We start from the raw sequence: 15,708 nt of genomic DNA on the forward strand, positions 1-15,708 counted from the left end.
TATGGGTCATTTCAAACAGGATAAAATACTGGAATTTTAATTTTAATTGTTGCACAGGCCTAAGTTCATCTACCTCTGCCTTAGGAGAGAAACAAAAAAGCATAAGTTTGTCGGTAGTTATACCTGTATTTCATTTCTGGAGATGAAAACGACAATATCTGTGAGGAAAATGCACTGGGTGGGATTCATGGCAGATCAGATGCTGCAGAAGAAAAGATGAGTGAAGCTGAAGATGCAGCAATACAAAGTATCTAGGACTGGAGCACAGAGAGAAAAGACCACAAGTAAAACTGAGCAGAAGCTCAGCAGGGTGGGACTTCCCACAGCTTTGCCACCTGATAAAGGTATGACTGGGAGCCTCAAGGGAAAAGAGAGAAGAAGACAGAGAAAATAATCGAAGAAGGAATGATCAAAATTGTCCCAACTTTGATTTAAAAAAAAAACAGAGATCCAAGAAGTTCCATGAACACCCTCAAAATTAGCTAAAGGACCATTTGGGGAAACAAAGGTAGCAGCACACTAGGCTTTAAATCTCCTCCAAGGGACTTCTCTGAAGTCCACGCTCCCAACGCAAGGGGCCCAGGTTTGATCCCTGGTCAAGGAACTAGATCCCGCATGCTGCAACTAAGACCCAGTGTTGACAAATAAATAAATAAAAATAAATATTTTAAATAATAATAAATAAATCTCCTCCAAGCCCTGCATGAAAACAGACAGGGCAGCTGGGAAAGCAAAAACAGAGCCCCCAGGCCATGCCGACAGCCAGTCAGGCGGGAGAAGCCAACAGGGTCATCCTGTCCTGGCTGACAGTTAATTCAATTAGAAGGCCTTCACGCAAGCTGTCGGTTTCCAGCGTCATAACTACACCAAAGTTCAACACGTGAAAATTCCTTTCCAGAAAAAGTACTTATTATTTTTCCATTAACGATAGCTGTAGAGGTTTCTTCTCTAAGAAAATGATCTCTTCAGGTATTTCTAAGGACCAAAGTAAACTATATTTATTATTTTGAACTGCATTTATTACATTTCACTACTGTCCTTTTGGGCTTCCCAAGCGGCGCTAGTGGTAAAGAACCTGCCTGCCAAAACAGGAGATGTAACAGATTTGGGTTCGATCCTCGGGTGGAGAAAATCCCCTGGAGAAGGGCATGGAAACTTACTCCAGTATTCTTGCCTGGAGAATCCCATGGACAGAGGAGCCTGGCGGACTACAGTCCATAGCGTCACAAAAAGTTGGACACAACTGAAGCGACTTAGCATGCACAGCACGCATTATCCTTTTGAATAGTTTAATTAAAAACCAAAATAATAATGTTTATATCAAATCATAAAACGCACATATTTTATAATTTAGGATACTATCTTTATTTCACACTAACATTTCTTAGAGGTTAGCATTTATTTTTTAAATGTAATTGTGAATATGTCAAAGAAAGGAAGATACTAGAGTTAAAGAAGGGAATGAGTTTGACCTTTTGGTATTTTTTAACTATGTATTCTATACTTTCAATGCATTTAACTTTATCCAATAAAATTGTAAATTCATTCTAAACTCTGGTGGAAAACACATGCCTGCCACCCACCATTCCAGGGGATTCTGGCAGATATTCTGGAAACGTCTCAAGTACAAGCAGTGGTGTACATTTCAGTAGCACTTATGTGTGTGTGTGTGTGTGTGTGTGTTAGTCACTCAGTCATGTCTGACTCTTTGCAACTCCATGGACTATAGCCTGCCAGGCTCCTCTGTCCATAGGATTCTCCAGGCAAGAATACTGGAGTGGGTTGCCATTCCCTTCTCCAGGGAATCTCCCTAACCCAAGGATCGAATCCAAGTTTCTGGCATTGCAGGGAGATTCTTTACCAGTGAGCCACCTGGGAAGCCCATCACTTACGTAAGATGTAATTATACCTGAGAACATTCTGATAAGCACAAAAAATTGGAAAGAATAAAACAATTAAAAACAACAAATGCACTGCCTTTTTGAGGGAAAAGGAAAATACTTAATAATACAGTTTGTCCCAAAGCAATAAACTATCAAGTTTTGGTATCTGAATATTTTTAAACATCTCAGAAAATCCTGGAGGACCATGAAGATGAAGGCCAAGACATCGATTCCCAGGACAGAGAAACAAGTGTGCTGCTGCCACCAGCTGTGAGATTAAACTCAATGAGACCAGTTTCCAAAAACCAGAATCTCAGCTGATAAAAAAAGTCACTCCCAAACAACAGACTCACTGGCGCCTTTGCACAGCATTCAGGACCTGCTGCCCGAGAGACACTGGCCAGCCCTCCCTAGATACCCAGCAGCATCCATCAGAGGAAAGCCATCTGGATGGAGGATGGATGGACACTCAGCGCCCCTCTAGGGCTTCCACATTTGCTCATCCCCTACCTTTCTGACTTTCTAAGAGCCTAACTACCCATGATTGAGAATGTTCCTTCAGCCAGTGAGATCCTTAAAAGCCAAGAGCTCAGTGCTCTTTCAACCCTCCTGCTAACCTCCCTCTCTTCTCACCACAGGTGGGATTCCCCACCAGGATGCTGGCTTCCTGTCCTTGGGGATAAACTAAGAGGCCCTGAACACAAGGTACCAGCCTCAGCAGAAGGAGCTGGTACAGCCAACATGAAGCTGACAGCGGCAGTCACACACACGGGGACGGGGACGTTGCCATCCATGGAAGAGCATTACTTCCTCCAGCATCGACAGCCCTCCATCCCTTTTTCAAAGCCACACCCTGAGGTCGTGGCCTCCCCACTCCCAGATTGCACACCAAGGAAGTAAAAATCAGTTTTTAAAAACAACAAACTCAAGGCTACATTAACAGTGCAACATAAAGCTGGCAGAAAAGCTATGACAAACCTAGTGAAAGTGAAAGTGTTAGTTGCTCAGTCACGTCCAACCCTTTGTGACCCCCATGGACAACTGCCCGCCAGCTCCTCTGTCCATGGAATTCTCCAGGCAAGAATACTGGAGTGGGTAGCCATTCCCTTCTCGAGGGGGATCTTCCCAACCCAGGGATTGAACCTGGGTCTCCCACATTGCAGGCAGATTCTTTACCATCTGAGCCATCAGAGAAGCCTAGACAGCATATTAAAAAGCAGACATCACTTTGCCGACAAAGGTCCATCTAGTCAAAGCTATGGTTTTTCCAGTAGTCATATACAGACGTGACAGCTGGACCACAAAGAAGGCTGAGTGCCAAAGAATTGATGCTTTCAAACTGTGGTGCTGGAGAAGACCCTTGAGAGTCCCTTGGACTGCAAGGAGATCAAACCAGTCAATCCTAAAGGAAATCAACCCTGAATATGCATTGGAAGGACTGATGCTGAAGCTGAAGCTCCAATCCTTTGGCCACCTGATGTAAAGAGCTGACTCACTGGAAAAGACCCTGATCCTGGGAAAGACTGAAGGCAGGAGGAGAAGGAGGTGGCAGAGGATGAGATGGTTAGATAGCCTCACCAACTCAATGGACATGATTTTGAGCAAACTCTAGAAGACAGTGAAGGACATAGAGTCTGGCGTGCTATAGTCCACAGAGTTGCATACAGTCTTAGCGACTGATATGACTTAGCAACTGAACAACCATAAAGCTGGCAGTCCGTGGCTATCAGCCAGCTTTTGATTCTTGAGCCCTGTGTCTGCAGGACACCCAAGAGAGATGTCCCTTTAAGTGTCACCAACAGACCTTTCAAAGCCTTCAGTCAGGGAGCTAACTCATGGCTAAAGCACAAAGTGTTGGGCCAGGTTTTATCACTGTCCAATTCTATACCTCTGTAGTCAGCAAAAACTCAATCAACTGATTCCAGTTACAGCAATTTACAGCAAGTATCTGATAAATGTCATTTACCTGGGCACACATGGAGCTGTGCCATGAGCTTGAAGACTCAGTTCTCAGCACACACTTACTTGAAGGGGACACGGGTGGCTTCCTAAAAGACCGCCGCTCTGCCTTGGGGCCGCTTGCATTCGCTGTGGGTGCGTCTGGGTGTTCTTCAGGGCTCAGCGAGTACTGGAACTGGACCGTCCCTGACTCCACCTGCTTCACCTATGATGGACAACAAGAGAAGTGATGGCCATGCTCCCTCCATCAGCACTGTGTGGTCAGAATAATTCAACCAGGAACATCCCCCAGTCCTAAAACAATCAGTGTGGATTACCCTCAGCCAAGCGGAAATCAACAACATTGCTCCCGTCTGAATGCATTTTTACTTAACCTATGTTATGCTGACTTTTCCTATTTTGAGTTTAAACACATGTAACCACCACCAGCATCAGGTACAGAGCAGCCCCACCACCTAAAACGCTCACCCATCCTGCGCATACCCACATCCAACAATCACTGAACTGCTCTCCACCCCTGTCTTCGGTCCTACAAATGGGGACTCATGCTACAGAACCCTTGAGACTGGCTTCTCTCAGTCCCTGGTAGGCGGATGAGAGTCATCTGTGCAGCAGTGTGTAACCACAGCCGTTCTTTTTCATTACCAAGCAGTCTTCTATTGTACCATGTGCCTCAGCGTACTTATCCATTCACCCACTTAGAACATATGGGCTGTTTCCAGCTTGAGTGGTTATAAATAGAGCTGCTGGGAACGCTTGTGTACATATTTCTGCATGGACATAAGTTTTCATTTCTCCATGTTTCATTTCTCCAAGAGTAGGATTGCTGGGTCATATGGTGCATGTATACTACACTTTACAGGAAACTGCTAATCTGTGACTTACTTCTGAACTCTGTATTCCGTTCCATTAGTCTATATGCCAATGCTTTTACCAACAGCACTTCATCTTGATTACCATAGCTTTAATGAAAGTGTTGAAATTGTCTAGCATGAATCCTCCAACTTAACTGTTCTTTTCAAAATTGTTTTGACCCTTCTAATTCCTTTGCTTTTCTATATAAAGTTGAGAATCAGGGACTTCCCTGGTGGTCCAGTGGTTAAGACTCCACCTGCCAATGTGGAGGACAGGGGTTCAATCATCCCTGGTCCAGGAAGATCCCACATGCCAACAGGCAACTAAGTCCATGCGCCACAACTGCTGAGCCCGCACCCTGAAACTAGAAAGTAGCCCGTGCTCACCACAACTAGAGAAGACCCTCGTGCAGCAACGAAGACCCAGCGCAGCCAAAAATTAATTAAAGTTTAGAATCAGCTTGTCTCTATTAAAAAATCATGTACGGATTTTGATTGAAATTGTATTAAACCTATAGATCAATTTGGGGAGAATTTGTATCTTTATCATGTGAGTCTTCCAATCCATAAAGAAGACCCTCCATTATATTTAGGTCTTCTGTGATTCACTTAAGAGTAATCAATGAGAATAATGACATGCAGCAAAAGGAATGTTTTATCATTTTCGGCACACAGATCCTGTACATATTTTGTTAGATTTCACTGAGGTGGGGGGGTGCTTTGTAAATAATACTGCTTTTTAGATTTTGCTTCCCAACTGTATATATTTTGTTAGTATAAAGAAATGTGACTGACTTTCCATTTGACCTCCTGCTGTATACTACAATCTCCCTAAACTTACTGTTTATTCTGAGAGTTTTTGATAAATCCTTCAAGATTTCCTACACAGAAAATCATACTGTTTGCACATAAGAAGAGTTTTGTTCCTTCCTTTCCAATCTCTATGGTTTTTTTTTTAAATTTTGTTTTATTCGTCTATTTTACCGGCTAGAACTTCCCACGCAATGTCAAATAAGATGCTGAATACTATGAGTGGGCATTCTTCACTTCTTCCTGACCTAAGAGGGAAAGCATTCAATTTTTCACCATTAAGCATGATGCTAGCTAAAGAATTTTTGTAGCTACTCTTGATCAAGCTGAGGAAGTTCCTCTTTATTCCTGTTTGCTCAGTTTCTGTCATAAATGGATGCTTTGCCTGCATCAGTTGTTATTATTCACATGGTTTTCCTTCTTTAGGCTGTTAGAGTGAATTACATTTTCCAATAGAAAATAGCCTTGCATCCCTGGAATAAGCCAGGGTGTATTATTGGTCACGGTGTATTCTTCTTCTATACTGTTGGATGGACTTCCCTGGTGGCTCAGATGGTAAAGCATCTGCCTACAATGTGGGAGACCTGGGTTCAATCCCTGGGTCAGGAAGATCTCCTGGAGAAAGAAATGGCAACCCTGTCCAGCATTCTTGCCTGGAAAATCCCATGGATGGAGGAGCCTGGTGGGCTACAAGTCCATGGTGCAGCAAAGAGTCGGACTGACTGAGCGACTTCACTCACTCATACTGTTGGATTCAATTTACTAATATTTTGTTGAGCATTTTGCATCTGAGTTCACGAGGAATATGCATCCATGATTTTATTTTCGTATATTGTCTTTTTCTGATTTTGATATCAGGATAATGAAGGCCTTGTTACATAAATTTGGAATTGTTCCCACCTATCTTATTTTCAAGAAGAGAATCTATACAATTGGTATTGTTTTTCCTTTAAATGTTTAGTACAATTTATAGTGAATGAAAGTGAAAGCCACTCAGTAGTGTCCAGCTCTTTGAGACCCCATGGACTATGGCCTGCCAGGCTCCTCTGTCCATGGAATTCTCCAAGCAAGAATACTGGAGCGGGTTGCCATTCCCTTTTCCAGATCTTCACAACTCAGGGATTGAACCCAGGTCTCCCATGTTTCAGGTAGATTCTTTACCGTCTGAGCCACCAGGGAAGCCCTCTATATTATATATTATATGTGAACAGGCTGGGATATTTCTTTATTTAAAAAAATTTAATGACAAACCCATTATCTATAAAGTTATAGGACTACTCAAGTTATATACTTCATCTTGGGTAAGTTTTGATGGTTTGTTGTTTAAGACAAACTGGTTCATTTCATCTAAATTTTCAAATTTATAGTATTTCCCCTAACATCCTTCCCATACCTGTGTGGTCTGGAGTGGTTATCCTTTCTTCCATGCCTATTATTAGTCATTTGTGTTCTCTCTTTACTTGTTAGAGGCTTGTCAAAGAATCAGTTTTTTACTTCACTGGCTTTCTCTAGTTTTTCCTCTATTGTTTTTCTGTTTTCAGCTATATTGGTTTCTGCACTTATATTTATTATTGATTTTTCTTTTACTTGCCTTAGGTTTACTTTCTGCTTCTTTTTCTAGTTTCTAAAAGTGGATGATCAGATTATTGATTTGAGACCTTTTTCTGTTCTTATATAAGCACTTAATGCTATAAATTCCCTGTAAATACACTTGAGCTGCAACCTACAAATTTTGATATGTCATATTTTCACTTTTGTTCAGTTCAAAGTATCTTTTATATTTTCTTAAGGCTTCCTCTCTGACTTATGGATTATTTAAAAATGCATTAATTTCTAAGTGTTTATAGTTTTTTATGCTATCTTTGTTTTGGCTTCTAGTTTAATTCCATTGTGACCACAGAAAATACCTTGTGTAATTTAAATTCTTTTAAAATTACTAAAATTTGTTTTCTGATCCAGGCTATGGTCTTTCTTGGTAAATGTTCCATGTGCACTTGAAGAGAATATGAAGAGAATATATCCTGCCATTGTTGGGTGGACTGTTCTATGAAGGTCATTTAGATCCAGATGCTTCATAATATTGTTCAGTTCTATATACTGGTGATTTTCCATCAGTGTGCTTATAGTTTAATCTAAGAGGAGTGCTGAAATCTGCAAATGCAACTGCGAAGTTGTCTATTTCTTCTTTCCATTCTATTAGCTCTTTGCATTTTGAACCTCTGTGTTAGATACACACACTTTTGGGTTTATATGTCTTTGTGGTGAATTGACTCTTTTATCACAGGTGACATCCCCCTTAATTCCTGGAAATTTCCTTTTCTCTGAAGTCTACTTTGCCTGGTATTAATATAGCTACTCAAGTTTTCTTTTGATTCATGTTTGCACACAGTATTTTTCCATCCTTTTGCTTTTGAAGTGAGTTCTTGACAGACAGCACATAGTTGGACCTTGAGATTTTCATGTCAACTGAAAATTTCTGTCCTGAAGTTGGTGCGTTCAGACTATTTACATTTCATGTAATTATTGGTGGGTCTTGGTTCAGGACTATCATTTTATTATGATTTGTTCCTTCTGTTTCTCATTACTGTCTCCCTTTCCTGCCTTATTTTGAATTATTCCATTTTATCTATCTACTGGGTTTCTTACTATCTCTTGATAGCTTATTTTTAGTGACTGCTCTAGGGTTTACAATGTAAATAATTTTTTCACAATCTACTCAAAAATCTATATTTTATTATTTCAAGTGGAATGCAGAAATCTTATCGCCCTACAGGTCTCTTTATCTTCCCCTTTATAGCTATCTTAACCTCTTATACCTACATACCTTAAAAACCCTAACAGACACGGATATGATTTTTGTTTCAGCCATCAAACCCCTTTTAAAGAACTCAAAAGAAGGAGAATAGTGTATTCTATTCATCATTTTTGTTGCTCTTTCTTCATTCCTGATGTACCAAGTTTCCATCTGGTATAATTTCTCTTCTATCTAAAGAAATTCCTTTAGCAATTCTCTTAGAGCATCTCTACCTGCCAATGAACTCTCTGTTTTAGTTCATCTGAGGATGTCTTTATTTCACCTTCATTCCTGCAGGACGGTTGCTGGAATAGAATTCTGAGTTCTGGGGTCTTTCTGTTAGTACTTTTAACATGTTGTTCCATTTCCTTCTGCCTCCATGGTTCCTGCAAGGAACCCACAATATTCAAACTATTGTTTCTCTATAAGTAATGCATCATGCTGTCTTCAAGACTTTGTCTTTTTCAGCAGCTTGATTGTGATGTGTCCAAGTGTGGATTTCTTTGCATTTATCTCTGGGTTTTGGACGTCTTCGTTCTGTAAGTTTAAGTCTTTTGCCGAATCTGAGGAGTTTTCAGCCATCATTTCTTCAGACATTTTTTTCTGCACTGCACTCTTTCTCCCCCACCGGGACTCTGATGACATGGGTGTTAGCCTTTGTGGCCCTACCCCACAGGTCCCTGAGGCTTCGTCCACTCTCCTCCAATCAACGTTCTGTGGTTCAAGTTGAATAAATTCCACTGATTCATCTTCAAATACACTGATCCTTCTGTCATATCCATTCTGCTACTGAGTTCACCTACTGAGTACTTTATCTTGGCAATTTTATTTTTCAGTTCTAAACTTTCCATTTGCTTCTTCTTTAGCTACCTCTTTGCTGAGACTTTCTATCTTTCCCTTTGCTTCAAAAGTGTTTGTTCTTATTTATTGGATTATTTTTATAATGCCTATTTTAAAGGCTTTGTCTGATAATTCCAACATTTGTGTCATCTCAGTATCACTGCCTGTTGAATGTTATTTCCCCTGCAAGTTGAGGTTTTCCTGGTCCTTTGTTTGTCAATTAAGTATACACTGTATCATAGACATTCTGAATATCACTTTATAAGATTCTCTTTTAAATATCACATTGTAAGAATGTCTTTTAAAGTTTATGGAGAATGTTGATATTTTTGTTGGGTCAGAAATCAACCCAGCTGGGTTCAAGCCCCAGTTTCCAAGCAGCATCCTGTGGTTGGTGGTTTCAACATCAGTCACATTCTCAAAGCCTGGGCAGGGCTCCTCAGTCCTCTCCTAGCCATGATGCATGCAGGGGCAACTCTGTCCACAGTCCAGTTCTCAAAGACTGCCATACGCTGTTAGGTCAGAGTCAGGCACATGAAGCTGGGGGTTAACTTAGCATTTCTTAAACAACTTTCCAGGGGACTTTCCAAGATCCTCCCTCTCCAGACCCCCCTTGTTGCTGTTGTTGTTGTTGTTATTCAGTCACTAAATCACGTTCAACTCTTTGTAACCCCATGGACTGCAGCACACCAGGCTTCCCCGTCTTTCACTATCTCCCAGAGTCTGCTCAAATTCCTGTCCATTGAGTTGGTGATGCTATCTAACCATCTCATCCTATGCCACTCCCTTCTCCTTTTGCCCTCAATCTTTCCCAGCATCAGGGTCTTCTCCAATAAGTTGGCTCTTCACATCAGGTGGCCAAAGTATTAGAGCTTCAGCTTCAGCATCAGTCCTTCCAATGAACATTCAAGTTGATTTCCTTTAGGATTGACTGGTTTGATCTCTTTGCAGTCCAAGGGACTCCAGATCCCACTAGTTCTTTTCAATTCTCAAGGGTTCCCCTTCCAATCCTCTGGTAAGACCCCACTGGGCTGCAAGCCTCTGGCAATGGTACCTGAATGCAAGGTCAAGCAGTGCAAGGAAGTGGGGAGAGGGCAGAGCGTGGTTGCTTTTTCAGTGCAAGAGTGTATAAAAGAGCTTATGTTCTCATCTATCATTATTATAAGTCAGTATACAATCGATACTAAAATTGATAAACTAAGAAGTAGCAGTAAACATATATTATTTAGAAAACAAGGTAAATACCATACATCACAGCTAAGAGTTGAAACTGGCTACCTGTGGAGATATTAACTTTTTTAAAGACAACTATTTGCTTGAGGGAAGAATACAGGAGCTGTTTAAGAAGGAAAACATAAACATAATACACTATTTACCTTCACAGTAAATAACACTGAAATAATCTTAATAACATAAACCCCAAAATTTACTTAGTAAAAAAATTATGGGATGTTTATAATATGTATCTTTTTTCTTTTGATTAATATCTGTCAGTCCTGTTCAACTGTAAATTCCACAGGATTAGAGAGTTTTCATAGAATAGATGTAGGTGCTCAGTAAAATTCACTGAGTGAATGAATAAGATAAAGAATTAACTGGTGCCCAGGCAGAGACCAGGCTTACCTAGGAGTCCACACTTCTGATGTGGTAATGCACTGCTACATGAGATGAGAAACAAGAAGATGCAAAACAGCGCCTTTAGAAAGCAGGAGAATGAACAGAGTTTGTGATCAGTGGCAGTTTATTATTTTAGTTAATAATATCTGTTTACAGTAGCGGTCCTCAACTAGGGGCAGTTCTGCCCGCAGAACACATTCAGCCATGTCTATGAACATCTGGGCTCTCTATACATGGACATCACCAGATGGTCAATACCAAAATCAGACTGATTATATTCTTTGCAGCCAAAGATGGAGAAGCTCTATACAGTCAGCAAAAACAAGACTGGGAGCTGACTGTGGCTCAGATCATGAACTCTTTACTGTCAAATTCAGACTTAAACTGAAGAAAGTAGGGAAAAACACTAGACCATTCAGGTATGACCTAAATCAAATCCCTTATGATTATACAGTGGAAGTGAGAAATAGATTTAAGGGACTAGATCTGATAGATAGAGTGCCTGATGAACTATGGACTGAGGTTCGTGACACTGTACAAGAGACAGGAATCAAGACCATCCCCATGGAAAAGAAATGCAAAAAAGCAAAATGGCTGTCTGGGGAGGCCTTACAAATAGCTGAGAAAAGAAGAGAAGCGAAAAGCAAAGGAGAAAAGGAAAGATATAAGCATCTGAATGCAGAGTTCCAAAGAATAGCAAGAAGAGATAAGAAAGCCTTCCTCAGCGATCAATGCAAAGAAATAGAGGAAAACAACAGAATGGGAAAGACTAGAGTTCTCTTCAAGAAAATTAGAGATACCAAGCGAACATTTCATGCAAAGATGGGCTCGATAAAGGACAGAAATGGACCTAACAGAAGCAGAAGATATTAAGAAGAGGTGGCAAGAATACACAGAAGAACTGTGTATTCACGATGTGTGATTATCTGGGTCTAGTGTGATCACTCACCTAGAGCCAGACATCCTAGAATGTGAAGTCAAGTGGGGCTTAGAAAGCATCACTAAGAACAAAGCTAGTGGAGGTGATGGAATTCCAGTGGATCTATTTCAAATCCTAAAAGATGATGCTGTGAAAGTGCTGCACTCAATATGCCAGCAAATTTGGAAAACTTAGCAATGGCCACAGGACTAGAAAAGGTCCATTTTCATTCCAATCCCAAAGAAAGGCAATGCCAAAAAATGCTCAAACTCAGCAGTGGCCACAGGACTGGAAAAGGTCAGTTTTCATTCCAATCCCAAAGAAAGGCAATGCCAAAAAATGCTCAAACTACCACACAATTGCACTCATCTCACACGCTAGTAAAGTAATGCTCAAAATTCTCCAAGCCAGGCTTCAGCAATACATGAACTGCGAACTTACAAATGTTCAAGCTGGTTTTAGTAAAGGCAGAGGAACCAGAGATCAAATGCCAACATTGGCTGGATCATCAAAAAAGCAAGAGAGTTCCAGCAAAACATCTATTTCTGCTTTATTGACTATGCCAAAGCCTTTGACTGTGTGGATCACAATAAACTGTGGAAAATTCTGAAAGAGATGGGAACACCAGACCACCTGATCTGCCTCGAGAAACCTATATGCAGGTCAGGGAGCAACAGTTAGAACTGGACATGGAACAACAGACTGGTTCCAAATAGGAAAAGGAGTACATCAAGGCTGTATATTGTCACCCTGCTTATTTAATTTCTATGCAGAGTACATCATAAGAAACGCTGGGCTGGAAGAAGCACACGCTGGAATCAAGATTGCTGGGAGAAATATCAATAACCTCAGATATGCAGATGACACCACCCTTATGGCAGAAAGTGAAGAGGAACTCAAAAGCCTCTTGATGAAAGTGAAAGAGGAGAGTGAAAAAGTTGGCTTAAAGCTCAACATTCAGAAAACGAAGATCATGGCATCTGGTCCCATCACTTCATGGGAAATAGATGGGGAAACAGTGGAAACAGTGTCAGAATTTATTTTGGGGGGCTCCAAAATCACAGCAGATGGTGATTGCAGCCATGAAATTAAAAGACGCTTACTCCTTGGAAGGAAAGTTATGACCAACCTAGATAGCATATTCAAAAGCAGAGACATTACTTTGCCAACAAAGGTCCGTCTAGTCAAGGCTATGGTTTTTCCAGTGGTCATATATGGATGTGACAGTTGGACTGTGAAGAAAGCTGAGGGCCAAAGAATTGATGCTTTTGAACTGTAGTGTTGGAGAAGACTCTTGAGAGTCCTGTGGACTGCAAGGAGATCCAACCAGTCCATTCTAAAGAAGATCAGTCCTGGGTGTTCTTTGGAAGGAATGATGCTAAAGCTGAAACTCCAGTACTTTGGCCACCTCATCCAAAGAGCTGACTCATTGGAAAAGACTCTGATGCTGGGAGGGATTGGGGGCAGGAGGAAAAGGGGATGACAGAGGATGAGATGGCTGGATGGCATCACTGACTTGATGGATGTGAGTTTGAGTGAACTCGGGAGTTGGTGATGGACAGGGAGGCCTGGCGTGCTGCAATTCATGGGGTCGCAAAGAGTCAGACACGACTGAGTGAGTGACTGAACTGAACTGAACTGAACTGGGGTGGGGGTGTGCTACTGCCTCTAAGGGGTGGAGGCCAGCAATGCAGTTCAACATCCTCCAGGGTAGTGCCTGGGACAGACCCACAGCAAAGAACAGTCTGGCCCCAAATGCTGACAGTGCTGAGTGGAGAAACCCTGATTAGAAGTGATATTCTTCATGGAAGATGATGGTATTTGATACATTTGTGACCTTGAGATAGTCCAACCTTCACAACACTTATGTTCCAATATAGTTTACACACTTAAAAAGCAAAGGAAATGTAGTGGACATGAGAAGGCTAAAAGTAAACAGAATAAGGATTTATTTACAAAGGTACATACACAGCAAGAGAGAATGAGAATATGGCAGTAGCTTCAGGATTTCTAATAGCAAGTTTATAATAAGGGCTGAAACCAGACCATGTGGGAATGCAGCAAAATGTAGTCCTGTAATGAGGGACATTCCTTATAATAAGAGAAGCTGCATGATCAGCTGCTCGCTGATTCAGGTCCCCAAGGCATAATCCACATCATAAATAATAACACTGAATATGATGCTTGTCACTGGAGTCAGCACATGAATGACATACTGAAATAACAGGTATGGTCCTTTACCCAAGAAAAATGAGCCAATTGAGTCCTAGAAGGCTCCCATTTGATCTGCTGAGACAGGATAGGCGTATCTCAGGAATGTCAGCAGAAGAATAAAACACATACCCAGGCAGAAACCCTGCAATGACCCATTAGTGTCAGAAGGACCCAGAAGTCAGCCAGAGCAGGGGTGTCACACAGCATCTGTGTCCTGGGGTCCCTGCTCCCCACCCTGCAGGACTGCCAACAGGCCAGGGGAGCACATGGGGTGAGACCCACACACAAACATGCCTCCACGGGCCCACTTCTGTTTGCTTTCTACAGTGGGGATCAGAGAAAGCTTCATTTCAAAATGGATTTATATAAGTTCTGCTGTGGTCCCTCCCCTCTGGACACAGCTAGAGAGAGTCGAGGTCAAGTGAACATAAGTGATGAGCCACAAAGACCAGCCAGGGGGATGCCAACTGCCCAGCTCGCACTCCAGCCTTGTGCACACAAGACACAGCCCCCAGTGTACAAACATTAAAAGAGGGCTTGTTTATAAGGGAACCCTCCTCGACTGCTGGTGGGAATGAAAGTTGACGGAGCCACTGTGGAAAACAGTACAGAGGTGCCTCAGAAAGCTAAAAATAGAATTATTATATGATCCAGCACTTCCACTCCTGGGCAAACATATGGAAAAAACTATAATTCAAAAAGATACATGTATCCCTATGTTCGTAGCAGCACTAGTCACAATAGCCCGGACATAGAAACAACCTAAATGTCCAACCATAGAGGTGTGGATAAAGATGCTGCGGCACATATACACAGAGGAACACTACTCAGCCTTGAAAAAGAATGAAATAATGCCATTTGCTACAACATGGATGCGACTAGAGAGTATCATACTAAGTGAAGGAAGACAGAAAGAGTAAGACAAATACCATATGATATCGCTTATATGTAGCATCTAAAATATGACACAAATGAAGTTATCTATGAAAGAGAATCACAAAACATAGAGAAGACTTGTGATTGGTGGGGGATGGGGGAGGGAAGGATTGGGAGTTTAGGGTTAGCAGATGCGAACTGATCCATATAAAATGGATAAACAACAAGGTCCTACTGAATAGCACAGGGAACTATACTCAATGCTGCTGCTGTTGCTAAGTCACTTCAGTCGTGTCCGACTCTGTGCAACCCCATAGACGGCAGCCCACCAGGCTCCCCCGTCCCTGGGATTCTCCCAGCAAGAACACTGGAGTGGGTTGCCATTTCCTTCTCCAATGCATGAAAGTGAAAAGTGAAAGCGAAGTTGCTCAGCCGTGTCTGACTTCTAGCAACCCCATGGACTGCAGCCTACCAGGCTCCTCTGGCCATGGGATTTTCCAGGCAAGACTACTGGAGTAGGGTGCCATTGCCTTCTCCGACTATATTCAATATTCTGTGATAAACCACAGTGGAAAAGAATGTATATATGTGTGTAACCAAGTCACTTTGCTGTATGGCAGTAATTAATACAACACTGTACTTAAACTATATTTCAATAAAAAATAATTTTTTAAAAAAGAGGGCATTTTAAAAAGCACAGAAGTGATCTCGTGGCTCTCTGTGTAAAAATAAGAGGCACAGGCCACCTTGAGAAATGGCTACATAAGCAGGGGCATAATAAGACCCCAGAAAAACCACCACCTTCAGGGAGGTCAAAGTGAAAGTGAAGTCGCTCAGTCGTGTCCAACTCTTAGTGACCCGTGGACTGTAGCCCACCAGGCTTCTCCATCCATGGGATTCTCCGGGCAAGAATACTGGAGTGGACTGCCATTTCCTTCTCCA

The 15,708-nt window shown here is 41.7% G+C and overlaps 1 protein-coding gene across 7 annotated transcripts in view; it reads right to left on the minus strand.

The window, feature by feature from the left end:
* NPHP4 (nephrocystin 4) overlaps positions 1 to 15,708 on the minus strand; it is a 138,124-nt gene that overhangs the window by 63,160 nt on the left and 59,256 nt on the right. For all 7 annotated transcript variants that reach the window (XM_070385114.1, XM_070385113.1, XM_070385110.1 and 4 more), the window contains one exon: positions 3,909 to 4,047. In XM_070385114.1, the coding sequence (XP_070241215.1) occupies positions 3,909 to 4,047 (139 nt within the window). The remainder of the gene's footprint in view (positions 1 to 3,908; positions 4,048 to 15,708) is intronic.

The sequence above is a fragment of the Bos mutus genome, chromosome 16, assembly GCF_027580195.1.
Source record: "Bos mutus isolate GX-2022 chromosome 16, NWIPB_WYAK_1.1, whole genome shotgun sequence".
Lineage (NCBI taxonomy): Eukaryota > Metazoa > Chordata > Mammalia > Artiodactyla > Bovidae > Bos > Bos mutus.